Here is a 27,580-nt window from a genome sequence, read left to right on the forward strand (position 1 = left end):
ATAAATAACCATTCAAAAAGTTTTGTGACTTGAATATTAACCAAGTATTAGTGATATTGTTATTATAAGTGCTAACACAGACAAACTATTTTTAGCGACGAGGTGATCACTACCGTGTGTGCCTAGGTTTACATCATCGAGTGGGCTGCTGCTTCCTCGCTTCCCTGCTCCTTTATTGTATTGTATCTCACTTGGAAAGTAGGTGGCTGGGGACGTAATTCGACAAGCCGACAAATATTTATGACCCGCAACTGGCGAGAATGACACAAAAAGACGCATTTGTTGGAGGAGGAAATCAAACCAAGCAATAACATAATTTGATTTAAAAAGATACCAAACAAAGAGGAGGATACATCAAATATATTAATGCTGTGATGTATTTATATGAACAACCCTTTATGAAACGATGAGTGTGTTTATTATTGTGAGTATCTGAGGATGTGTGTACCCTGCCAATATAGAATAGAATAGAATAGAATAGAAAGTACTTTATTGATCCCTGTGGGAAATTCAGCACCACAGTTCGCTCACAATAGACAACACTTGGGTATTTTTTACATGTGAATAACATAAATACAGTCTATTATACAGCATTATTCACATGTGAATAATATAAATACAGTCTATTATACATCATTATTCACATGTGAATAACATAAATACAGTCTTTTATACAGCATTATTCACATGTGAATAACATAAATACAGTCTATTATACATCATTATTCACATGTGAATAACATAAATACAGTCTTTTATACAGCATTATTCACATGTGAATAACATAAATACAGTCTATTATACAGCATTATTCACATGTGAACAACATAAATACAGTCTATTATACAGCATTATTCACATGTGAATAATATAAATACAGTCTATTATACAGCATTATTCACATGTGAATAATATAAATACAGTCTATTATACAGCATTATTCACATGTGAATAACATAAATACAGTCTATTATACAGCATTATTCAGATGTGAATAATATAAATACAGTCTATTATACAGCATTATTCACATGTGAATAATATAAATACAGTCTATTATACAGCATTATTCACATGTGAATAATATAAATACAGTCTATTATACAGCATTATTCAGATGTGAATAATATAAATACAGTCTATTATACAGCATTATTCACATGTGAATAACATACATACAGTCTATTATACAGCATTATTCACATGTGAATAACATACATACAGTCTATTATACAGCATTATTCACATGCGAATAATATAAATACAGTCTATTATACAGAATTATTCACATGTGAATAACAAATACAGTCTATATACAGCATTATTCACATGTGAATAATATAAATACAGTCTATTACACAGCATTATTCACATGTGAATAATATAAATACAGTCTATTATACAGCATTATTCACATGTGAATAACATAAATACAGTCTATTATACAGCATTATTCACATGCGAATAATATAAATACAGTCTATTATACAGCATTATTCACATGTGAATAATATAAATACATTATATATTTACAGTACATGTACAGTCAAAAGGAACATATGCATTACACAGTCTGATGGCTGTCGGTATACCTTATATTGTTAAGTATCAGGTGATTATGTATTGTTTTGATGATTAAGAGCCAGATTATCTGACTGATGCGGCAGGACAATATAAATATTTCCAGCTCCCTTTAGTACGCACAATATGTTTCTTTTTCATTTAATACGACCATTGTTTTGTTTTGTTTTTAGCCACTTTATTTTGTTAAAAAATAAATGGATTTAATTGTGTCGATGGTTTGTTGTGTTTGAAAGACATTGGTGAACTGAAGTGCACAATCGATATAAACAAACATGGAGATCAGAATCATCGGACATAAAAAATGGAGCACTAGTGAGTTAAACTACCCTAACCCCTACAATAGACCGATGAGGAAACGATGAGTTCAAGTGCAAAACACAGTATGATTTTCTGTTTAAGTTTGTTGGATGTGTCTTTTTAATAACCAATATTAACAGAGATGGAGAGCAGACATGAAAGCGGAGCACTAGTGAGTTAAACTACTCTAATCCTTACAAAAGACCGGTGAGGTGAGCCAACGATGCGTTCAAGTGCAAAACGCAATATCATTCTGTGTTAAGTTTGCTGGACGGTTCTTTCTACTTTTTGGACAACTAGTATAACCAGACAAAGCCGTCAGACATAGACACGGAGCACTAGTGAGTTAAACTGCAAGTAGTTCAAAGTTCACGTCTCTGATGAGGCACTAAGCAAATATGTTTACGTTGACAATGATGGAGTAAAATTACAAAAATGACACATTTTCCTGTGGTGTCAACAAACTCCTCATTTCACAGACAAAGTATAGTCTAACTTTAATACATTAGACAAGGGATTTTCAAACTGTGGTACGTGTACCGCCAGTGGTATGCAGGCTCCATAGAGGGGTATGGCAAATAATGACTTTGAGTGCAGTGTTGTCCATCCATCAATCCATTTTCTACCGCTTATTCCCTTTGGAGTCGCGGGGGGCGCTGGAGCCTATCTCAGCTACAATCGGGCGGAAGGCGGGGTACACCCTGGACAAGTCGCCACCTCATCGCAGGGCCAACACTTATAGACAGACAACATTCACACTCACGTTCACACACTGGGGCCAATTTAGTGTTGCCAATCAACCTATCCCCAGATGCATGTCTTTGGAGGTGGGAGGAAGCCGGAGTACCCGGAGGGAACCCACGCAGTCACGGGGAGAACATGCAAACTCCACACAGAAAGATCCCGAGCCCGGGACTGAACTCAGGACTACTCAGGACCTTCGTATTGTGAGGTAGACGCACTAACCCCTCTGCCACAGTGTTGTATTTACCTATATATTCAAACACAGTGTTACTGTTCAAACTTTGTGTAATGTCACAGTGGGAAAAAGTATTTCTGCCCTTTTTTTAATGAATACTTTGGCCTACTACACTACAGTATTTGCATTAGACCTTAAATTCACCCCTATACAATATCATACCCTAATACCCTACTGTGCAATATTACCCTTCGAGTGCAATACATCCGACACTGATTGTTATTTATTACTCCGGTACTCTTGTCTTGTTCTGTATATTGTACAGTATTTTGTATATTGTACAGTATTTTGTATATTGTGCAGCATTGCTTATTATTTGTATTGGATAGTAGTCTGTTTATTTCAATTCTTATTTTTTTTATCTTTATTACTTCTTGTGTAATTTATTTTTATCCCATATTTGTTTCCACTACCGCACCTTAAGTTGGAGTCCTTAACCTCGTTATATGCAAATATAATGATCCATTCTATTCTATTCTAATCTAAAGAAATGTTAAGTTCTAAGTGCAAAGAGTCATAGCATTGTTTGCATCACAAGCCCAAACTTCTAGAAAAAATGGTCGCTGAATGTTTCTCTGTACTTTTTAAAGAACTACAAGTCACTAAGGAGTTCAAATGTGGGCAGCTCAATGTGTGGCTGACAGAAAAGACCCTTAACCTGATATCTGTATGTGTTGACTGTGGCAGCAATTGGAGAAAGTGTACGTTTATTTGGAAAGAAATCCAATCCAATCCACTTTATTTATATAGCACATTTACACAACAAGAATGTTTCCAAAGTGCTGCACAGCCATGTTAAAAATAATATTAAAAACAATATTATGCTACACCAATGACTGAATAAAAACAAAAAATAAATAATGAAAAAAAAACAATATAAAAAATAAATATGATTTTTTAAAAAAAAGAAAAGAAAAGAAAGGAGAAGAAAGGAGACAAAAAGTCCCTTCGATATGTTTGTCAGAGATAGTGAGAATAGATCTACAGCATCATCAACCATAGAGGCAGGTGACAAGGACCACATGGACTGCTAATTGTGAGAATAGATCTCCAGTATCATCAGGACCACATGGACTGCTAATTGTGAGAATAGATATCCAGTATCATCAGAACCACATGGACTGCTAATTGTGAGAATAGATCTCCAGTATCATCAGAACCACATAGACTGCTAATTGTGAGAATAGATATCCAGTATCATCAGGATCACATGGACTGCTAATTGTGAGAATAGATCTCCAGTATCATCAGGACCACATGGACTGATGGGCTTGACTTTCTGCCTCTTTTCATAGACACTTTCCGTGCACATGACATGGCATTGAACCGCTGACAGTTGCGAGGACATTGTAGGTTGAACCAAACGCAGATATTAGAAACTATTACTGCAGAGAAAAAGCTTACCGTCAATCGTCCAAACGCCAATAGCAGGGGAAATCATAAATACATCCTCAGGTTCGGCGGACCCAGATGAAAGCAACGTCTACTACAATGATTTTAAAAGTTGCGAAGATAGCAAGTTACAAGCCAGACGTTGAATCTTGGCGATAAATCCCAAAGTAAAGAGAAAGCGCACAAGTGTCAAGTCGGCGTCTGTCTGCGGGACTTTGAAGTGCTCGCTGATTGGACATGGTGAGTTCAATGCCACTCGATATGTATACTTTCAACAGCGCTGCTCGTGTTTTTTGCTTGGTGTACCTGCGCAGTAATTCTAGTGTGTCGCTTATCACTTTTTATATTTGTTTTTAAAATGTCACTTTGAGACATTTTGTGCTTCAGTTATCTAATCATTTAGTTAGTATTTGTCCAAGTTACATTTTACGACGGTAAGCGAACGCCCCGCTTAAGAGCCAGAAGGCAGCAGCTGTGAAGTTCGTGTGCTCACAGCTGACAAATCCAAGCCATTTTTTAAATATTTTGTATAAATATTATAACGTGTTAGCCTGCTCCTTCGCGTAGAATAGGATGGCGTGGTAACTATGTACTAGCCAGTAGGGGTGCTAACTTCACACCGATGAGCTTGTTGCCAACCGCCGATCATTTTGTCTTTCGTCGGCTTCCGTACTAACAAGATGGCGTCCAAGTCGAGCAAGATTCTTCTGTCCTTTAAAAGCAGAATAAACATCGCCGGCCTTGGACTGCAAGGTTTGGCATGCAGGGTGACATATGTCACATTTTCACCTGTAAACCCCCCTGCAAATACAAGTGAGTATGATACACATGGCTGGATACTTTAATGGAAGCTTTACGCTAAGCTAAGCTAAGGTGGCTAGCTGTTGTTGTTCTAACGAGGTCACTCCTGTTGCTTCTTTAATATATATATATGTATATAAATATAACCTTTTCAAAGTATATAACTGTGTAGTAGAAACGATACTTGGCTGGTTTAGGTGTCATAACAATGGAAGTTGTATCAGAATCATATCGCTTTTTCATCGGCGCATGTTGATGACGTCGGCAAGGTGGCATCATTAACCATAGACATGTTATAAGTAGACGCAGCATTGGCTGCTGTGACGCGAGAAATTGGGCCGCCATCTTGAAGTGGTGACGAGGAGCCGGCGAGCAGCCTAAACTGACAGTTGACAGGTAGAAAACAAAGATGCTAAACTGACAGTTGACAGGTAGAAAACAAAGATGCTAAACTGACAGTTGACAGGTAGAAAACAAAGATGCTAAACTGACAGTTGACAGGTAGAAAACAAAGATGCTAAACTGACAGTTGACAGGTAGAAAACAAAGATGCTAAACTGACAGTTGACAGCTAGAAAACAAAGATGTGTTCAGTGTTTTCCTGCTCAAATGAGTGGACTGTTGAAAATAGGAATCAGGGGGATTACTTTTCACAAGTAAGATTTAACATTAACATACCATTGGATGTATTTTGTGAAAAGAATATTACCACAGAGTTGAGAAGGAGCAAAGATCTTCAATAGTACTGAAATCGTAGCCGCTAGCAAAAGTGGTGTGGCATCATGCCTTCAGTGTGCATATTGTATATAGTTCTCTGCAAACCTATGAAATGTTCTAATTTGTCTTCATTCTTTTGTCAGAATGCACCAGAATGCTTCATTTGTATGTGAAAATCACAAATAAATCTTCTGGGGGAGGATGACCCCCCTACAGGGGTTTGCTTTACAAACTTTCAGCCCCACCTAAAACAAAATTCACCAGCCGCCACTGATTATGATGCATTCTCATTTTAGGCAAAGTATAAGACAATACTTTCTTTAGCTGATATAAAGACTTTCAGCTGTTTATATATGTTTATGTTGAAGTATTTGGCCGACGCTGTTATCCAAAGTGACATACATCAAAAATACATATAAAACAATCAGTGTAAACATGATAATTCAAGGGAAGAATGTACTAGAAAATATCAATACAAAGTATCAAGACAGAATAAACTCTCTGCTGCTGCTGCAACAGAGATACAGTCTATAAGATATATAGATATCTAATGTATTCATACATTGTTTATGTAGCATGTATATATAACCTCATCATATTGTTTCTTCAACTTCAAAATAGCTGACCCTTCTCTGGGATTATATTCCCAGTTTTGATCTCAGATGTCTGGTCACTTATAGCATATAAGAATATTCTATTACTGTTAAGCAAACTATGAATAATAAAACATGTGTCCTTATATCATAGCTACACGCATGACAAAAAGTGTGTGAAAATCAGTGGTATTCAGTGAGGTAAGATGAATTAAATGCGCTGACAGTTCATTGCTCCTGCCAAATGAATTGCACTGAGTGGAGTGGATCACCACTCCAAGATGGCGGCCCCGCGTCTCGTCAGCGCCAGTAGGCAGTTGCGCTCCATGCTGCGTACCCTTAGAACATGTCTATGGTCATAACAATTGAAGTTGTATCAGAATCAAATCGCTTTTTCATCGCCGCATGTTGATGACGTCAGAAAGGAAGCATCATTCACTTTCTTTCTTTGCTTTCTTTCTTTAGTTGATTTGGAACATGAACACACTTACAGCATAATACATCACATACTTTCTTATCATATTTCCAACATGAACACACTTACAGCATAATACAGCACACCATTTCTTATCATTTCTCTTTACATCCTGTCCAAAAAAGAGTAGGAAGAAGCAAAGCTTATTGAATCCCACTTCAGAGCGTTTACAAATACATACGTTCATTTACTGACTTCTTTTTGTAGCACAATGACGTCATTGAATGATTAATACAGCAGTTTTTGTAATAGATCATGAAGTCAGTCATAATAAACATACTGAGATGAAGAATATCCCATTTTCAAAAAGGTTGAAAGTATTTCTCATAATTCTTCTTCTGTGTACTTTGTAAGCACTATTAATTTGAACAACCTCTTAAAGTGGATCATATCAGTACAATGTTTAACTTCTTTACTTCATCCATTCCATCATTTAATTCCACATACTGATATACTAAAGGTTTTAAGTGCATACAAATGTTTTAAATTAGATTTTTCTCCTAGGTTATATTTCTCCTCTTTAGTGGAGAAGAATTGTTGTACATTCTTGGGTAGCAGGTTATAATTTGCTTTGTTCATAATTTTAGATGTTTGCAATTTTACCAAATCATCGAACTTCAATATATATTGACTCAATAAATAAAGTGTTTTGTATGTTATTTATATCCAACATTATGTATTATTCTAATTGATCTTTTTTGTAACACAGTTAGTGAATGAAGCGCACATTTGTAGTTATTTCCCTTATTTCTACACAATAACTCAGATATGTAACACTAGTGAGCAGTAGACAATATGAAGTCATTTTTGGCCCAGGACGTATTTTGCTTTGTTCATTATTGAAATGTTTCTTGCCACCTTATTTTGTATATGAGATTTGCAGTTCATTTTACCATCTAATAATACTCCCAAAAATCTAGTTTCTTTTACCCTTTCAATATCTACTCCGTCTATTTGTATTTGTGTATGATGCTCTTTTCTACTGTTACCAAATAGCATTATTTTACTTTTACTGAGATTCAAGGATAGTCTGCTTTTGTCAAACCATCTTTTTAATGTGTTAATTTCTTCTGTTATTATTTGTATTAGCTTCTGTGTGTTCTCTCCTGAACAGAAAGCAGTTGTGTCGTCTGCAAATAAAACAAACTTTAAGTCCTTTGTAACGTTACAAATGTCGTTTATACAAAGATTAAACAATCTTGGTCCCAGTATTGATCCCTGGGGTACACCACAAGATATATCTAGCTGTATTGACATATTTTCACCTATCTTCACATTCATTCACTTTGAGTTATATTATAGTGCACTACTGTAATCCCAATCTGCAATCTTTTGATAGCATGATCTATATGGTGCTACAGCATGTGTTACAATTATGTTCTTTTCTTAGAGCTTCCCGAGGGAGGCAATAACCCCAAAATATTCAGAAAAAACAGAAGAGTTGTAAGTACTTCCATGAACATGTCTTGTTGTATTATGAAGTAAGACATTGCCATTGTTAATGTGTGTGTGGGCCTGCCAGGAAGGACCACCCAGAACAGAGAAGATGTCAGTGGATCAGGACTGGACTAATGTCTATCCAGCAGCCACACCCTTCAGAGCGAGTGCTGTCCCCCTACCCGTGAGGATGGGTTACCCGGTGAAAAGAGGTGTTCCCCTGGGAAAGAAAGGCAATCTGGAGCTGATCAAGGTCAGACATTGTTCTTGTCATTAATCATCACTTCACTGTCTCAGTGTCTTGACTTGGACCGTTGCAAAAAAATGTGCGTCCCAAAGTCACCAGCTTTGGCGTCACCATAGACCAGGGGTCACCAACCTTTTTGAAACCAAGAGCTACTTCTTGGGTACTGATTAATGTGAAGGGCTACCAGTTTGATACACACTTAAATAAATTCCCAGAAATAGCCAATTTGCTCAATTTACCTTTAACTCTATGTTATTATTAATAATTAATGATATTTACACTCAATTGAACGGTTTAAAAGAGGAGAAAACATGAAAAAAATGACAATTAATAGTTTATCTTCAATTTTGACTCTTTAAAATTCAAAATTCAACCGAAAAAAAGAAGAGAAAAATTAAAAAAAAAGAATTTATGGAACATCATTAGTAATTTTTCCTGATTAAGATTAATTTTAGAATTTTGATGACATCTTTTAAATAGGTTAAAATCCAATCTACACTTTGTTAGAATATATAACAAATTGGACCAAGCTATATTTGTAACAAAATCATTATTTCTTCTAGATTTTCCAGAACAAAAATTTTAAAATAAATTCAAAAGACTTTGAAATAAGATTTAAATTTGATTCTAGAAATTTTCTAGATTTGCCAGAATAATTTTTTTGAATTTTAATCATAAGTTTGAAGAAATATTTCACAAATATTCTTCATCGAAAAAACAGAAGCTAAAATGAAGAATTAAATTAAAATGTATTTATTATTCTTTACAATAAAAAAAAAAAATATTACTTGAACATTGATTTAAATTGTCAGGAAAGAAGAGGAAGGAATTTAAAAGGTAAAAAGGTATATGTGTTTAAAAATCCTAAAACCATTTTTAAGGTTGTATTTTTTCCCGAAAATTGTCTTTCTGAAAGTTATAAGAAGCAAAGTAAATATTAATGAATTTATTTAAACAAGTGAAGACCAAGTCTTTAAAATATTTTCTTGGATTTTCAAATTCTATTTGAGTTTTGTCTCTCTTAGAATTAAAAATGTCGGGCAAAGCGAGACCAGCTTGCTAGTAAATAAATAAAATTCAAAAAATAGCGCCAGCTCACTGGTAAGTGCTGCTATTTGAGCTATTTTTAGAACAGGCCAGTGGGCTACTCATCTGGTCCTTACGGGCTACCTGGTGCCCGCGGGCACCGCGTTGGTGACCCCTGCCATAGACTGTGATTTTAAACTTGACGAACAAGTCAATGGCGTTTTAAAATCGTGTTTTTATCTTTGTCTTTTAGTAAAGGTAAAACCGTTTTTATCTTTTAACCTCTTTGAACAAGTGGTGCATGCTTTTATTTCAAGTTGTCTGGACTACTGCAATGCACTTTATGCTGGCATTAGCCAAAAAGCTCTCTCCTGGCTGCAGTTAGTCCAGAACGCAGCAGCACGACTTCTAACAGGGGCCAGGAAACGCCAGCATACAACCCCAATTCTGGAGACTTTTCACTGGCTCCCTGTTCATTTTAGAATTGATTTTAAAATGTTGCTGTATGGTTTTAAAGCTTTACATGGACTGGCACCTCATTATATCTCGGACCTCATCCAAATGTACACTCCTGCGCGCTCTGAGGTCCAAGAGCCAACTCCAGCTCGTGGTGCCCAAGACCAGACTTAAAACCAGGGGAGACAGGGCCTAAGCCTGGGGTGTCCAAACTTTTTCCACTGAGGGCTGCACACGGAAAACTTAAAACATGCGGGGGCCATTTTGATATTTTTCATTTTCAAACCATAACAAAATATATAGATTTTTTTTTTTAACATTTAGGGCTCTTAGGGCCCGCAAAGGGTCTCAGTCATTAAAATGTTAAAAACAAGTCAAATTATTATTGCCTATTATTAGAGATGTCCGATAATATCGGCCTGCCGATATTATCGGCCGATATATGCGTTAAAATGTAATATCGGAAATTATCGGTATCGTTTTTTTTATTATCGGTATCATTTTTTTATTTTTTTATTAAATTAACATAAAAAACACAAGATACACTTACAATTAGTGCACCAACCCAAAAAACCTCCCTCCCCCATTTACACTCATTCACACAAAAGGGTTGTTTCTTTCTGTTATTAATATTCTGGTTCCTACATTATATATCAATATATTAGACATTGCTGACTAAATACTCTCTCCCAGAGGAGGAGCAAAGAAGAGCCAAATGGGACAAAATTAAGTAAATAAATCCATCTTTAAATAATTACTTAAAATGTGTCATTAATTAATGTTTATAATTTAGAATTAAATAAATAAATGCGTCATTATTCCATGTTTAATTATGATTAAATATTTCACAATTTAATTATTTAATTATGTATTTAATGAATTAATTAGTTCATGATTTAATTATTTCAGAGGTTCATAATTTATTTAATTATTTCATCATGTAATTATTTCAAAATCTAATTAAATAATTCAATTTAATTATGTATTATTTCATGATCACATGTGTCAGCATCTGCGATGAGGTGGCGACTTGTCCAGGGTGTACCCCGCCTTCTGCCCGAATGCAGCTGGAATAGGCTCCAGCATCCCCCGCGACCCCGAAAGGGACAAGCGGTAGAAAATGGATGGATGGATATATCAATACAGTCTGCAAGGGATACAGTCCGTAAGCACACATGATTGTGCGTGCTGCTGGTCCACTAATAGTACTAACCTTTAACAGTTAATTTGACTAATTTTCATTCATTATTAGTTTCTATGTAACTGTTTTTATATTGTTGTACTTTCTTTTTTATTCAAGAAAATGTGTTTAATTTATTTATCTTATTTTACTAATTTTTTTAAAAAGTACCTTATCTTCACCATACCTGGTTGTCCAAATTAGGCATAATAATGTGTTAATTCCACAACTGCATATATCGGTTGATATCGGTATCGGTTGATATTGGTATCGGTAATTAAAGAGTTGGACAATATCGGAATATCGGATATCGGCAAAAAGCCATTATCGGACATCCCTACCTATTATTATATATGCCTTTTGTGTCAAAGACAACTTTGTTTTTTATAGTAAAACTGAAATATGCAGTATTTCCCCCACCGCCCAAAACATTCAGAAAGCAATGTTTGATGTGAAGTAATCGGAGCCCTGAAAAGATCAATAATGCAGGACACTATTGATTTTATTTTCATATTATTATTTTTGATTAATCACAGTGAAAAGATAAATAAAATCCCAGTAAATATCTTTGGGATCCAAAAGGTACCCCGCTCATAAAGTGATAATTTTGTTTTATTATTTGTTTTACTTTCAACACTTAAGTTACGAGATCAACTTCAGATATATCTGTCCATTTTACGTTTTAACTATTATTTTGCTTGTTTTATGCTCTTTTGTCAAAGAAAACTTGGATGTTTTTCTATGGCAACCACGCAGTATATAGGGATGATACTCGAAACCGGTTTTCTCGGTTGTTCGATAAGAAAAGAACCGAGTCCTCGGACTCAAATCCCTTTTTGAGAACCGGTACCCGTTATCGAGACCACTATAGTATAGAAAAAGAGTTGGTTCTTCATTCGAATCCCTGGGAACGAATCCCGTCCCGACCAGAAATGCTCCGTGAGACATCACAAGAAATGGCGTCACGTAGCTCAGTCATTAGGCGCAGATAGCGAAAGAAGGAAAAAAATGGACGGGAAAAAGCGCTCCAAGGTGTAATAAAGTTCAAAACAAAAGGTATAATCCAATGAATAACTTTACTGAGAGATTTGAGCAGGGTACAAACTCATGAAGAACACTTTTACGACCAACTGGAAACATAGCAACCAGGCTAGCAACGCACCTCCTTTACGGCAGCTGTCGCAACGTTCTTAAAGCAACCGCAGCACATACATATATATACAACACATCTCCCTTTTTTAACTTTTGTTTTTCTTTCCTTGTAAACAAAACAAAATCACACTGTATATGTGTTGTCTGTCTAATTATAAATAATGCAGACGAGGCGTGTTGGCTGAGTTCTTGACGTTTACTTTCACAGCATGCTCGTCACTCCCGTTACATGCTGGGTAGTGTAGTTTTTATATTCCCTAGCTCATAACATATTTCCCCATATAAGGAAATAATGTTAACTCAAAGTGTATTTCTTCTTTTAGCTTTAACTTTTCATTTTTTAGCATTGTAACCACATTTGCAAACAACTTTTCTCTTCATAGAATTTTCTGTCAATAAAGAAATAAAGTGCAAAAATGTCAAAGCATCGTAACAAACAGTTATGTCAAATAGCAGCAGAATTGCACTTTTTGGAAAGTTGTATTTTCAGTTTTGTGCCCAAGGGACTGATTTTATTTAACACTATATTATTATTTATACACCTATAGTGATCACAGAGACAGGTTGTTTTTGTGTTACTGTATGTAATTGTTTTTCTGAAAAAATCCCACTTAATATACTTTGGGTAACAGTCAATATTTATTTATTTTATTTTATTTTTTTAGGGGGGTAACAGTCAATATTTATTTATTTATTAGATTAAATTGTTTTCTTATATAATAAAAGTGAGCTTTTGTTAAACCAAATATTGTGTGTTTTTTTCCATGTACAACAACCTATCTGGACTCGATAAGAGAATCGATTAGGAATCGGTTCGATAAGAGGATTCGATAATAGGCTCGAACTCGATAATTTCTTATCAAACATCATCCCTAGCAGTATATGCTATATTTTTTCCACATAAAACATTTTAATGTGAAATATTTGAAGTAATTGGAGCCTTGAATAGGTCAATAATTCATTATAACATTGATTTTTTGTCTTTTTTTTTTTTTTTTGAGCAATGACAAAAAAAGGAAAATAAAGATAGACAAAAGAAAAAAAACAGCCTGCATGGCAGATTAGTGTCAACATTGCAACTTTTTATAGTTAGATTTCACCTCATTCTACTTTTTTAATGTTTTTTTGATTTTTGCAAGACATTTCCAGAATGTGCGGTGGGCCGCTAAACAATTAGCTGCCGGCCTCAAATGGCCCCCGGGCCGCACTTTGGACACCCCTGGCCTAAGCTCTGGAACATTCTGCCCCTCCATGTTCCAACTGCTCCCACAGTGGAGTGTTTTAAGTCTCGTCTTAAGACCCACTTTTATTCTCTGGCTCTTAACACTACGTGAGTTGTGTGGTCCTCTGTGTTTTTACATTTTGATTTGTATTTATTATCTTAATTGCTTTTACCCTTAAATCGTTTTTAATCATATTCATTTTTATATTGGTTTTATATTTATTTATTTTGTTTTTATTCAGTCATTGGTGGAGCTAAGGATTGTATTTGAATCTTGTTTTATTATTTTTGTGCAGCACTTTGGAACCATTTTTGTTGTTTAAATGTGCTATATAAATAAAGTGGATTGGATTGGATGATCCCAAGGAGGGCAGCATGGTGACGCCTTGCTCTTGCTGCTCTGACTTTGTTCTGGATTATTGAAATGTTATGTCTTGCGGCATATGGTTTAATTCACTTTTTAACATTCTTAGCTCCCACAAATGTACAAATAAGAAAACCATTGTGAAGGTAATAGGCAGGTTCTTGTTGCAAATATTAGACATTGAAAAATCATCTCCAGTGAATGTTCTGGCCTCATACATAGTGGGCATCCTCTGTATACAGAACAAAGCAAAAGTGGAGGACAGAAGTGCGTTTAACGTCAGCATCATAGCTAACAGCGCTGCAGCTACAATTGGTATTTATGTGCACTAAAACATACTTATGTTGCATTCCAGAAGAATGTTATTTATCTTTGGTATATTTAAAAATAATGAATTAACTATAAGTAGACATGTCCCCATGTTGGTCATGGGATGCAATGGAAGGCTGATGTTTGCCTTTTTTAACTGATTGGCGATCAGCTAATAAGCTGCTGAGCCTAGTCCATCTTTACCGGAGCTGTGCCCCACTGTTTACATGCCTAAAGATTGTACTCGCTCAGGTGGACACAATTACATGTTCTAGTACAGGGGTCGGCAACCCGCGGCTCCGGAGCCGCATGCGGCTCTTTGACCACTCTGATGCGGCTCAGCTGCATACTTGCCGACCCCCCCGATTTTCCCAGGAGACTTATGGATCTCAGTGCCTCTCCTAGATAACTCCCAGGGCAAATATAGTCCTATTTTCACTCTAATTACTAAATTAAGGGCGTGCCCTAATTGCACTGCAGTAATTGTCCTCTATAGCATTTACAAACAGCGTGCCAGCCCGGCCACATGTTGTATGTAGCTTTTACTTGCACACGTGGGAGACAGCAAAGCATACTTACTCATCAGCCACACAGCTTACACTGACGGTTTCCGTATAAAACAACTTTAACACTGTTACATTACAAATATGCGCCACACTGTGAACCCACACCAAAAAAGAATGAAAACACATTTCTGGAGAACATCCCACCGTAACACAACATAAACACAACACAACCAATACCCAGAATCCCAAGCAGCCCTAACTCTTCCGGTCTAGATTATACACCCCCGCTACCACCAAACCCCCCCACACATCAACCCCCCCCCCCCTCCGTGCGTCGGTTGAGCGGAAGAGTTAGTGCTGCATGGGATTCTGGGTATTTGTTGTGTTGTGTTTATGTTGTGTTACAGTGCAGATGTTCTCCAGAAATGTGTTTGTCATTCTTTTTTGGTGTGGGTTCAGAGTGTGGCGCATATTTGTAACGTAACAATGTTAAAGTTCTTTTATACGGCTACCGTCAGTGTAAGCTGTGTGGCTGCTGAACTAGTACGCCTTGCTGTGACTTACGTGAGCAAGCTGAAGCTGCATTCTACATGTGGTTGAGCAGGTACACTCTTTGGGCAGGCAGTAGAGGGCGCCAAAAGCAGTGCTATCACGCCCTGATATTCGGGAGTCTCCCGGAAATAATGAGAGGATTGGCAAGTATGACGCTATCAAGCGCCATTCATTCAAAACTTGCGGGCCGCACTAACATCAAATTTCCATATTCAAGTGCGTGCCGGTGCGTGTGTCTGAGACCCCTAGTTAACATAACACAAAGCAATTTAAGCTTTGTATGCAGTGTTTTTCATTTTAAATTAAAAAATTTTTTTTGTGGCTCCCATTATTTTCTTTAATTTGTGAAACTTGCCAAAATGGCTCTTTGAGTGGTAAAGGTTGCCGACCCCTGTTCTAGTATATTCCTTGCAGGAGTTGCATCAATTCCAAGGGGATACATGTCTTACCAGAACACTGGGCTCAAATGTGGGAACAAGCTGCAGCAAACAAATCATTTATCCACACGAAGATGCCAATTCTCACCACCATGGCGGAAAATAAACCGTTTCTTCAAAGTAACGTTATCACTGGAGGACTAGAGGAAAATGAATGACTAAGCATGCTACACACACACACACAGATTAGGACGACACAAGAAGCTAACCGCTAAAGCGGTAATGTAAAGTAGAAGTGAGCCATCCAGATGTCGATACTATCCATACTTAGTATAGTATCAGTATGTACATGATAATGAAGTGATTGGATCAATATTTAGTTCAATATTTTCTCTTTTTACAAAATATTTTTGGCGTGTTGTTTATGAGCTGCGGGAGTAAGTCTCTGGATGCAGGAAGACTTTGAGGGTAAATCCCAATTAATTTGAATGAGAGCCAATAGTTTTGCTTTTGTTTAGTTTTTGTGCAATAGCCACTTTATTTTGTTAAAACTAAATTGTATGTAGCATTCAATACCACAAATTAATACATAATGTGATTTACAACTATACTTGCACATTCTAAATGTAATAATATAAGCTTTATAAAAGTGTATTATTGCGTTTACTTTAGTTACTTGCTATTAAACATTTTCACTTCTGCAAAAGCATCTGATCAGAACAGATCGGAGACCGACAAACTATAGAACTATATTAGTATGTATTGGTAATGCGGAGGAATACGTGCTATATTCTCTTTGTGTGAAGTTTTTTTTGGTAAACCTTAAAAAAGGAACATTGCATGTTTACTTGCCAGTCTGCAACAGAGCAGTGCTGTTACACAATCAGCATTATATTGACATAATACTACAATTGAACCCATTCCAAGTTGATTCATTGTTCAACCGTTAAGAAATGTTGCGGTACAAGCATGTGAAATGTGTGTCATCTCTCCTTTTTAAATGTTTTTTTAGGTTCCAAACTTTCTACACTTGACACCCGTAGCCATCAGGAAACATTGTGAAGCCCTCAAACGTAAGTCCTTTCCTTGTACCGTATTTTTCGGAGTATAAGTCGCACCGGAGTATAAGTCGCACCGGCCAAAAATGCATAATAAAGAAGGAAAAAACATACATAAGTCGCACTGGAGTATAAGTCGCATTTTTGGGGGAAATGTATTTGATAAAAGCCAACACCAAGAATAGATATTTGAAAGGCAATTTCAAATGTCTAAAGAATAGTGAACAACAGGCTGAATAAGTGTATGTTATATGAGGCATAAATAACCAACTGAGAAGGTGCCTGGTATGTTAACGTAACATATTATGGTAAGAGTCATTCAAATAACTATAACATATAGAACATTCTATACGTTTACCAAACAATCTGTCACTCCTAATCGCTAAATCCCATGAAATCTTATATGTCTAGTTTCTTACGTGAATGAGATCAATAATATTATAATGTGTTAATCATTTCACACATAAGTCGCTCCTGAGTATAAGTCGCACCCCCGGCCAAACTATGAAAAAACTGCGACTTATAGTCCGAAAAATACGGTAGTCACTTTTTAGGGATACAACTAAGTATTTCTTTAAAATATGTAATGAATATATATTTTATTTCACCTTAACCTTTTATTGTTTCAATTCTAAGAAATGTAAAAAAAAAATCTGTCCCAATGTGTTGTTTAGCATTCTGCAACGAATGGCCGTCATCCTTGGACACGGACGCCAAATGTGACCAGCACTTTCCTGTCAAAGTGGAGACCAGCGACTACGTCTCTGCGGGTCTCTCTCTGCGAAACCCCGCTGCCCGTGTCCTTCATCTCCGAGTGAGTTACTTTTTTTTGGTGACCTCAATGCTGGCATCCTCTCCTGCTGACTTATGACGCAAAGAAAAATGCACAGAGTGGGATTACAGATTTATGGGTAAGAAATAATCACCGGCTGATGTGGAATTACCGTATTTCCTTGAATTAATGCCGGGGCGGTAATTAATCTAAAACCTCTTCTCACTCCGGCGCTTACCAAAGGCATGCGGTAAATTTAGGCCTGCGCTTATAAATTTGAGTGTGATGTAAGGATACCATCATGAAAAGCACATTTAATTAAAAAAAAACGTTATCATGGTCTTACCTTTATTTATAAATGAAGTCCATGCGCCACTCCTTCTGAACAAAAGCATCGATAACTTGTTTATAGAAGTCTTCCTTATCTTTCTTCAGTTTTAAAAGTCTCGATGGAGATCTTCCTTTAATTATTACCTCCTGCTTTGAGTGAAAGTCCAGTTTAAAAAACTGTTGTTGTCACTTCTTCTGCAGCCGAGTAGTCGCAAGAATGATTCTTGGGATCACTAGCGCCCTCTACCACCCTGAGGCGGGAGTCATTTAATGAGTCATATTTGACACACGCAGCTATATTAATAAAACATTTTTACTGTTCTTTTTAGCATATTCAATAGCTTGGATCTTAAATCCTACTGAATAGCTTTTTATCTTCTTCCCTTTATGCGATTTTAAATGATTGAAATTAGCCTCCTCCATTTTGGAAAATGATGCCTTGAAAGGTGAAGTGTCACTCGTGACGTGACGAGTTTGACCCGGCGGTAAAACGAGGCATGCGGATAATATATACCCGGGGGCAATTCAAGGAAATACGGTATCTGGAGATGACTTATTGTCCTCTAGCCAAGCACACCTGCTGGTTTAAGATCATCATTATATTTGATGACGCTGTTGCTTGTATTTGGACACCTCATTACCAAAATATTACAGAGAGCGCTCATCAGTGTGCTATTGGATAGAAGATTGTGCAGGTGTGCCTAATGTTGTGGCCGGTGATAGTACAGTATTCTGCTATAAAAGATATTTTACACTTTTAGTTTTAAGTGTTTGCACACCCCCCAAATATGATTTTTAAATACTGATAAATAAGTAAAATTAAATGTTTTTTTAAATTAGCCGTTTTCTTTCCATTCTATTTTTTATTTCAGCACCTCATTAACACTTGAAACAGAATATCAGTACCTTTCACTATAAACTGTCATTTCCTACCAGGGTAGGTTAAATTGGGCCTTTTTTTTTTTTACCTTTTTAATCACTGACCATCTGTTCCAGCGACACTTTCCCCCGTTAGATTATATCAGCAAGGTAGGAATGACTGTGACATTAATCCCACTGGATTAGGCAGAAAAATAATCTAACAGACTGTGAACAAATAGGCCCTAAAATAAACAAGCATGTTTATGCAGTTTATTTATCTTTTGTTAATTAAAGAAAATACACAATGGAAGTTTTGATCTCACCACAGCAGCAGTGCACAAAAAAGGCAGAATTGTCACTTTTTTGACTCATTACAAGCCTTTAGCTTCCCTGGACAAACTGCAAAATGTTGCTGATGTCTAATCTGTCGCAGCCCAGGCTTAAAGGTTATGTTTGGGTCACAGCAGTACAAATTAAACATGAGTGGTGCACATCCACCTATCTGCAGTCTGAAGACCTGACTGTTAAGCATCACCACCAGGGGGAGCCATTGCAACTTGATTTAAGCCATTTGTGGAACATTTGTTTGACTACTAAAAGTTACACAATCCAACATCAAACTGTGTTGTGGTTTTTTTTCTGTTTCAGGTCAAGCTGTCTGCCCTCAACCTTGATGAGCATGCTAGGAAGAAGATGATCAAACTGGTAGGAGAGAGATACTGCAAAGAAACCGACGTCCTCACCATCACAACCGACAGGTGAACACTCCCGTTAGAAGTCATTTTAGCCCGATTAACTGCATTTCAACTTAAAGAAAGGTACATCTTTGTGTCCAACAGCTGCCCACTGAGACAGCAGAATTATGACTACGCCATGTACCTGCTCACCGTACTTTACCACGAGTCTTGGGTGAGTGCAAACAGGTTGATGTAGCAGCAAATTCATTTTGCTACGTTTGGTCGCCATGATTAGCCAATATTACACATGTTGAAAATATTTATGTTATCAGCAAGTTGATTGTTTTTACAACATTACCATTCTTAGATTTTTCATATAATTATAATTTATCAATCCACTACATTTATTGCTTAACAGTTGTTTATATAAGTTAATTTGACTAATGACAACTCTAATGGCACAGGCTTGTATTATAGTTACCTCTGTCAAGGAGATTTCATATATTGATTCCATTTATTAGTTTTTTAATTGTAATTTTGTATTTTATTGATTTAATTTACCATTTTCATTAATTTAACATTCAAAATTGTTATTTTTATAGGTTTTATTTTTAGTATTTACATAGCAATGTTTTATATTTGTTATTCAAAGTAATTACACTTTTAAAAAATATATATTTTTTATTATTTTGAAACCAATCTTTGACAAATTTTACAATAAATAGTGCTAATCAACATTTATAGTGATATGTATAACAGTCGATTAATGGATTGATTGCTGTAAATGCTACTAATTTTGTGGATTTTTTCTCCCTTCCTAAATCAGTATACACATATAATTGTAATATTTTTTACCCATTTACAATCAGGTTAATTGAGACAATTATCCATTCACTTAGTGCAGGGGTGTCCAGACTTTTCCACTGAGTAGTGAATAATAAAAATACAAAAGATGCAATGGGAATTTGATATTTTTATACATGTAAAAAGGCAAAAAAATGTGTACATGTATTCTAAGAAAAACGTGCAAACTTGATAGCACACGCAAAAGCTGATCTACTAAATGTGTGCAAAGTGGATTGCGTCTGTTAAGTGAGCAAAATACTCGCGACCCCAAAAGGGACAAGCGGAAGAAAATGGATGGATGGGAGTGAGCAGAATAAGGCGTGCAATCCATTTAACGCAGGGGTCACCAACCTTTTTGAAACCAAGAGCTACTTCTTGGGTACTGATTAATGCGAAGGGCTACCGTTTTGATACACACTTAAATAAATTGCCAGAAATAGCCAATTTGCTCAATTTACCTTTAACTCTATGTTATTATTAATAATTAATGATATTTACACTTAATTGAACGGTTTAAAAGAGGAGAAAACACGAAAAAAATGACAATTACATTTTGAAACATAGTTTATCTTCAATTTCGAATCTTTAAAATTCCCTATAGTACACGCACAATCCTCAGTCTGCACCACTTTACAATTGCACACGCAGTCTTAGTAAATCACACGCCCTTGCAAACGCTGTTTACCGCATGGTAGTTGGATATTAGTAAATCAGGCTCTTATTGTCTGCTTTGTGTTAGTAATTAGTATCAACATTTTCTCACTTTTGCTCTTTTATATCAATTACTTTAATTTTCCCAAAGTGCCACCGGCCAATAAGAAATGACTTAGTGTGCAACATTACAAGGCTGTAGTCCAGGGGTCACCAACGCGGTGCCCGCGGGCACCAGGTAGCCCGTAAAGACCAGATGAGTAGCCCGCTGGCCTGTTCTAAAAAATAGCTCAAATAGCAGCACTTACCAGTAAGCTGCCTCTATTATTTAAATTTTATTTATTTACTAGCAAGCTGGTCTCGCTTTGCTCGACACTTTTAATTCTAAGAGAGACAAAACTCAAATAGAATTTGAAAATCCAAGAAAATATTTTAAAGACTTGGTCTTCACTTGTTTAAATAAATTCATTATTTTTTTACTTTGCTTCTTATAACTTTCAGAAAGACAATTTTAGAGAAAAAATACAACCTTAAAAATGATTTTAGGATTTTTAAACACATATACCTTTTTACCTTTTAAATTCCTTCCTCTTCTTTCCTGACAATTTAAATCAATGTTCAAGTAAATTAATTGTTTTTATTGTAAAAAATAATAAATACATTTTAATTTAATTGTTCATTTTAGCTTCTGTTTTTTGGACGAAGAATATTTGTGAAATATTTCTTCAAACTTATTATGATTAAAATTCAAAAAAAATATTCTGGCAAATCTAGAAAATCTGTAGAATCAAATTTAAATCTTATTTCAAAGTCTTTTGAATTCCTTTTAAAAATGTTGTTCTGGAAAATCTAGAAGAAATAATGATTTGTCTTTGTTAGAAATATAGCTTGGTCCAATTTGTTATATATTCTAACAAAGTGTAGATTGGATTTTAACCTATTTAAAAGATGTCATCAAAATTCTAAAATTAATCTTAATCAGGAAAAATTACTAATGATGTTCCATAAATTCTTTTTTTAATTTTTTCAAAAAGATTCAAATTAGCTAGTTTTTCTCTTCTTTTTTTCGGTTGAATTTTGAATTTTAAAGAGTCGAAATTGAAGATAAACTATGTTTCAAAATTTAATTGTCATTTTTTTCGTGTTTTCTCCTCTTTTAAACCATTCAATTAAGTGTAAATATCATTAATTATTAATAATAACATAGAGTTAAAGGTAAATTGAGCAAATTGGCTATTTCTGGCAATTTATTTAAGTGTGTATCAAACTGGTAGCCCTTCGCATTAATCAGTACCCAAGAAGTAGCTCTTGGTTTCAAAAAGGTTGGTGACCCCTGCTGTAGTCTTTAACTTCCCCTCGCACTTTAAATCTACGAGCACGGTGTTTGGTGTCCTGCTGCTATCAGGTGTTGACCCTGATTCTGGGCTCTAAGAGAAGTGGACTTGGTCTGCCATACTTCCTGTCTTCCCCACCACAGGAAGTAGAAGACAGCCGTGTGCTGACCTTTAGACCAACAATGGCAGGCACAGTCCTCTGTGATGTTTTTGTAACGCTAGTCCACAAAGACGGGTTGTTGGATGTGATTTTATACCTTAAAAGGTCCAAGAAGTCCAGTAGTGCTTCCAGAAACTGACTAATGGTTGCTTTCTTTAGAAAACGGAAGCCTGGGAGGCGGAGAAGACGGTGGCGGACATGGAGGAATATTACTGGGAAGACAGCCCGTCCCAGAAGAACATAATGGACACGCTGCTACGCACCGAGGCTGTGACGGCAGAGGATGGAAGACGAGAGCAGCTTCTAGGCAGGAGTGAAGTGCAGGAGTACAAGGACTCTGTCACCAGACTGAAGAACCAAGGCGAGAGTGAGAGCGCCATGCTGCAGTACAAAGAGGCCGTCATGAAAGTACTCAAGCTGTGACCTACAAGGACTTATGTAGACATGTTACCAAAATAAAAGTTCAAGAGCTCTCTTTGACCACGTTGTACTTCATCAGACGCATGGAGCCTCGGTAGCCCCTCCCCCCTCGCCTGCAGCAGCAACATGGCAGCAGCAGCAGCACAGTCCCACAGCTCAACAGCGCCACCAGCAGGCTCTGCCACTCCTCTCCTAAACCTGAAGACTTCATGTCCTCGCCGCTTGGAGTCGGGCTCCCTCGCTCTTTGACGGACGTCTGGGCCTGCGAGGTGGACGTGGACTTATGCCCACGCTCGGTGGAGAGGGACGCAGGCGGCGCTGTTGTCACGGTAACGCCGGGGGAAGCCATGAAGGTGGTTGATGTTTCTGCTGGAGGTGTCTTCACAGTGATGCTCGGTGGTGCTTTGACGGTGGCAGGGGGCGGCGGATGGAAGAACTGCCGCTTGTCTGAGGCGGGCAGAGCCTCGGAAGCATTGAGGCGACTGAAGTGATGCGGGAGCACGCCCACGCTGGAGGTGAGATGCTTCTCAAACACCAACAAGTCAGGATCCATACCTTGCATCAAGTGCACAACAAATTGTACGTTATACCTTCATCAAGTTCAAACTTACAACATTTCTAAGAGGTTACCATTAATTCATTAGTCTCATTACCGTATTTTTCAGAGTATAAGTCGCACCGGCCCAAAATGCATAATAAATAGAGATGTCCGATATCGGCCTGCCGATATTATCGGCCGATATATGCGTTAAAATGTAATATCGGAAATTATCGGTATCGGTTTTTTTATTATCGGTATCGGTTTTTTTTTTATTTTTATTTTTTTTATTAAATCAACATAAAAAACACAAGATACACTTACAATTAGTGCACTAACCCAAAAAACCTCCCTCCCCCATTTACACTCATTCACACAAAAGGGTTGTTTCTTTCTGTTATTAATATTCTGGTTCCTACATTATATATCAATACAGTCTGCAAGGGATACAGTCCGTAAGCACACATGATTGTGCGTGCTGCTGCTCCACTAATAGTACTAACCTTTAACAGTTAATTTTACTCATTTTCATTCATTACTAGTTTATATGTAACTGTTTTTATATTGTTGTACTTTCTTTTTTATTCAAGAAAATGTTTTTAATTTATTTATCTTATTTTACTAATTTTAAAAAAAAGTACCTTATCTTCACCATACCTGGTTGTCCAAATAAGGCATAATGTGTTAATTCCACGACTGCATATATCGGTTGATATCGGTGGATATCAGTATCGGTTGATATCGGTATCGGTAATTAAAGAGTTGGACAATATCGGAATATCGGCAAAAAGCCATTATTGGACATCCCTAATAATAAAGAAGGAAAAAAACATATAAGTTGCACTGGAGTATAAGTCGCATTTTTGGGGGAAATGTATTTGATAAAAGCCAACACCAAGAAATTCTCTGAACCTTTTGATGATATTACGGAGCGTAGATGTTGAAATCCCTACATTTCTTGCAATTGCACTTTGAGAAACGTTGTTCTTAAACTGTTTGACTATTTGCTCACGCAGTTGTGGACAAAGTGGTGACCCTCGCCCCATCCTTGTTTGTGAAAGACTGAGCATTTCATGGAATCTACTTTTAGACCCAATCATGGCACCCACCTGTTCCCAATTAGCCTGCACACCTGTGGGATGTTCCAAATAAGTGTTTGATGAGCATTCCTCAACTTTATCAGTATTTATTGCCACCTTTCCCAATTTCTTTGTCACGTGTTGCTGCCATCAAATTCTAAATTTAATGATTATTTGCGACAAAAAAAAAATGTTTATGAGTTTGAACATCAAATATGTTGTCTTTGTAGCATATTCAACTGAATATGGGTTGAAAAGGATTTGCAAATGTTTGTATTCCGTTTATATTTACATCTAACACAATTTCCCAACTCATATGGAAACGGGGTTTGTAGATAAAAGCTTTAAGTCTGCTTAAAACCAAATATGTTGTAATGTGTGGCACCTTGGGACAGGAATATGCTGATTGACCGTCTAAAAGTGACTTGTTTTCCTACTTTTATGCATTTTTATGTGAAAAAATTAAAATAGTAAACAGAATGACAATCTTGGAGGGAAAAGTCACAATTAGATCAATCGTGCAGCCCTTAGTTGAATGATAAAGTTGAACTTGATGAAGCAGTAATAGGCAACACATGTTGTTTGTCCTCCGTGTTCAAGGTAGTTGGAAGTCACATTTTAAATTGTATTCACTCCCTCCTCCACATGATGTCATCGCCAGTTAGAAATGGGATAAGAAAGAAGTTATTGGAGTTGGTGGTGATCCCTACGTTACCTTGTCTTTACATCACATTTTATAAAATCATTGACAAACTGTTCAATAACAGATTGGAAAGTTTAGTAAACAAAGATAGAATACTTGCTGAGAACTAATATTTCAACTTTGAAGGAAAAAACAGAGGAAATAACCAAGGGCAGTCTTTATGCATCTAACGAGTGATTACATTTTGGGGATGATCCGGATCATTGTCTGGATTCAGACTTTTTTTTTCTTTTTTTTTTTTACTATTGGGAGAAAAGGCCTGGCTGAGTTTTGTGCTCTTTTTTTTTAGTTCAATCACATGAATGTGCAAGACACTTTGCACATTTCATCGTGCATTTATTCAATTAAACGGTGTAATGGCCCAAGTACAACAGAACCAAACTGCTGAGTCAGCATTAATAGTGCATGACTGTCACACCAACTACATTTTCTAACACAGCTCTTGTGCAGTTACCTAAAAGAATACTTTAGGGCAGACCTGGGCATTCTGCGGGCCACATCCGGCCCTTTGTGCGTCCCGCGTGAGGCCAATCATAAATTACAAAATACATTTGAAAAAGTATCTACGTCGAGTGTGCAATACAACGGTGCTGCTTTTGTTTTGAAAAGCGTTATTTGTATTACTTCCGTGTGGACGTATGCTCGTGCGTGAATGTGAACAGCAGCAATCACAAATTACAAAATAAAGTTGAAAAAACATCCATGTCGGCACGCAATACAACTGTGCTGCTTTTATTTTGAAAAGTGTTATTTATGGGCGTATGTCCGTGTGTAACCTGCGAGTGAAGGTGCACAGCGACAAGTGATGCACGCTTTACACCCGAGACGCTAAAAAGAGAAAAGTTGATGAGGAATGGCGTGTTTTCAACAAGACATGGACTGCCAAGCAACGTTCCCTCTAAGGTGCGCGCCTGCGCAATTGCGCACTGCTCAAGCGTCCTCTGCGCACAGCAAATATATGCCGCGCACCAAATCAAACCCATCTGAATTCTAAACAAAATAAACACATTTATTCTGTGTAATTTTGCAATGCAACTCTGAGTGACAGTGACAACAAGCGGCCCTAACGGTGTTCGTCAACACCGTTCAATTGAACACCGTTCAATTATTGTAACGTCTATCGAGATGCTTCGAGGACAGGAATTATATCCATCACTTTATTGAGCAAAACTGTTTATATTCGGCCATAACCACACCAAAAACATGAGTAAAACACTCCTATCTCGAAAAACTAGTCATTTTCTGCCGCACAAACCAGGCCAAAACCAACTTGTCATCTGTCACCAACACGCATACCACTAAAGCACTGGTGCGTTTATGGCCACACAAAAAGTCGGACAACTCAAACACCACAAAAAGTTACACTATGACTCCTCAGTCATACGTGTGCTTATTTTACTGTCATTTATTATATATGTTAATTTATTACAGGAATGCACACTTCATCCTATGCTTACATTTCATTGTGCAACATGAGGATGTTTAAGGGGAACTAAATGTGATCTCTGAAAGGGGTACAAATGATTTCCAAAGCAGTGCTTTTGGTATAAAGTTAAGTTAGGTTGAATGAAAGTATTATTATTAATTATTATTATTATTTATCTTACGGTATACATAAAAAATAATATTGAGCAAAATTGAATTGAAGTATTGTTGATGTGGCCCTTCAGCAGTGCTCGGGTTGCTCATGCGGCGCCCGGTAAAAATTAATTGTTCCCCCCTGCTTTAGGGGGTTGCCTACAGCCACATTATGGTTTCATCCCGACTAGCTGCGGAAGAAAGGTTATTTGAGCTGAAAGCTGCCAGGTGTGTGGACCTCACCGTGAGTCAGGTTGTAGAGCACCACCTTGTGTCGCTGGGTGACGATGCAACTCTCCAAGGTGGGACAGTGAAGGTGCAGACAGTTGTCTCGGGTGGAGGCGTAGTCAAAGATGGCCACGTTGCAGGACACTTGGAAAGGAGACAGTCAATGAAAATAAGAGTGTTGCGACCCCAAAAAAAGGGACAAGCGGTAGAAAATGGATGGTTGGTGTAAAACAGTGAGCTCACCATTTGTAGTCAGGCAGCAGCTCCGACTGCACCCGAGCGCACTCTCCTCCCGGTAGCTGCGAACAAGACGCGCTCCTCTCCTCTCAGACTCACCCGTGTCCACAAGGATGCCCGGGAAGTGTCGGATCCAGCAGTTTTTGTAATAAGAAGTGGGCGAGCAGCGCGAGTGTGTGCGGCACATCAATGCACCAAGGAGCAGGGCCAGCAGGGCCCGTGAGACGTTCATGGTGGGCGAGGGGAGAGGAAATCTAAGCACTCAGCCTTCCTTAAATAACTGTGGTGAGCCAAGGGGGCGGTTTTTTTGGTAGTCCTCCTCCAGGTGGGACATTGACAGGCACCAGCGTTAAAGCGCCCTCGAGTAGTGATTCAAACATGGACACATTAAATACTTCTATTCATACTTGTACAAGAAAGTATGTATTAAAGAATTTTAAAC

The 27,580-nt window shown here is 37.1% G+C and overlaps 3 protein-coding genes across 7 annotated transcripts in view; 1 reads left to right on the forward strand and 2 right to left on the reverse strand.

Moving 5' to 3' along the window:
- Positions 1–4,479, reverse strand: part of kcnq1.2 (potassium voltage-gated channel, KQT-like subfamily, member 1.2) — a 435,625-nt gene extending 431,146 nt beyond the window's left edge. For all 5 annotated transcript variants that reach the window (XM_062061243.1, XM_062061246.1, XM_062061245.1 and 2 more), the window contains exon 1: positions 4,265–4,479. The gene's annotated coding sequence lies outside the window, so the exon portion shown is untranslated. The remainder of the gene's footprint in view (positions 1–4,264) is intronic.
- Positions 4,480–4,693: 214 nt separating this feature from the next.
- mrps35 (mitochondrial ribosomal protein S35) lies at positions 4,694–22,835 on the forward strand. The gene is made up of 8 exons (XM_062061247.1): positions 4,694–5,065; positions 8,229–8,281; positions 8,361–8,528; positions 16,679–16,739; positions 17,399–17,538; positions 19,336–19,445; positions 19,527–19,596; positions 22,515–22,835. The coding sequence occupies exons 1-8, from the start codon at positions 4,933–4,935 to the stop codon at positions 22,776–22,778; spliced, it is 999 nt and encodes a 332-aa protein (XP_061917231.1). The 5' UTR covers positions 4,694–4,932; the 3' UTR covers positions 22,779–22,835.
- Positions 22,819–27,370, reverse strand: LOC133659169 (MANSC domain-containing protein 4-like). The gene is made up of 3 exons (XM_062061903.1): positions 27,145–27,370; positions 26,917–27,045; positions 22,819–23,330 (listed from the first exon to the last, which is right to left on the reverse strand). Exons 1-3 carry the CDS (start codon positions 27,368–27,370, stop codon positions 22,819–22,821), a joined length of 867 nt encoding a protein of 288 aa, XP_061917887.1.
- Between the last annotated feature and the right edge of the window lie 210 nt (positions 27,371–27,580).

The sequence above is a fragment of the Entelurus aequoreus genome, linkage group LG10 (assembly GCF_033978785.1).
Source record: "Entelurus aequoreus isolate RoL-2023_Sb linkage group LG10, RoL_Eaeq_v1.1, whole genome shotgun sequence".
Classification (NCBI taxonomy): domain Eukaryota; kingdom Metazoa; phylum Chordata; class Actinopteri; order Syngnathiformes; family Syngnathidae; genus Entelurus; species Entelurus aequoreus.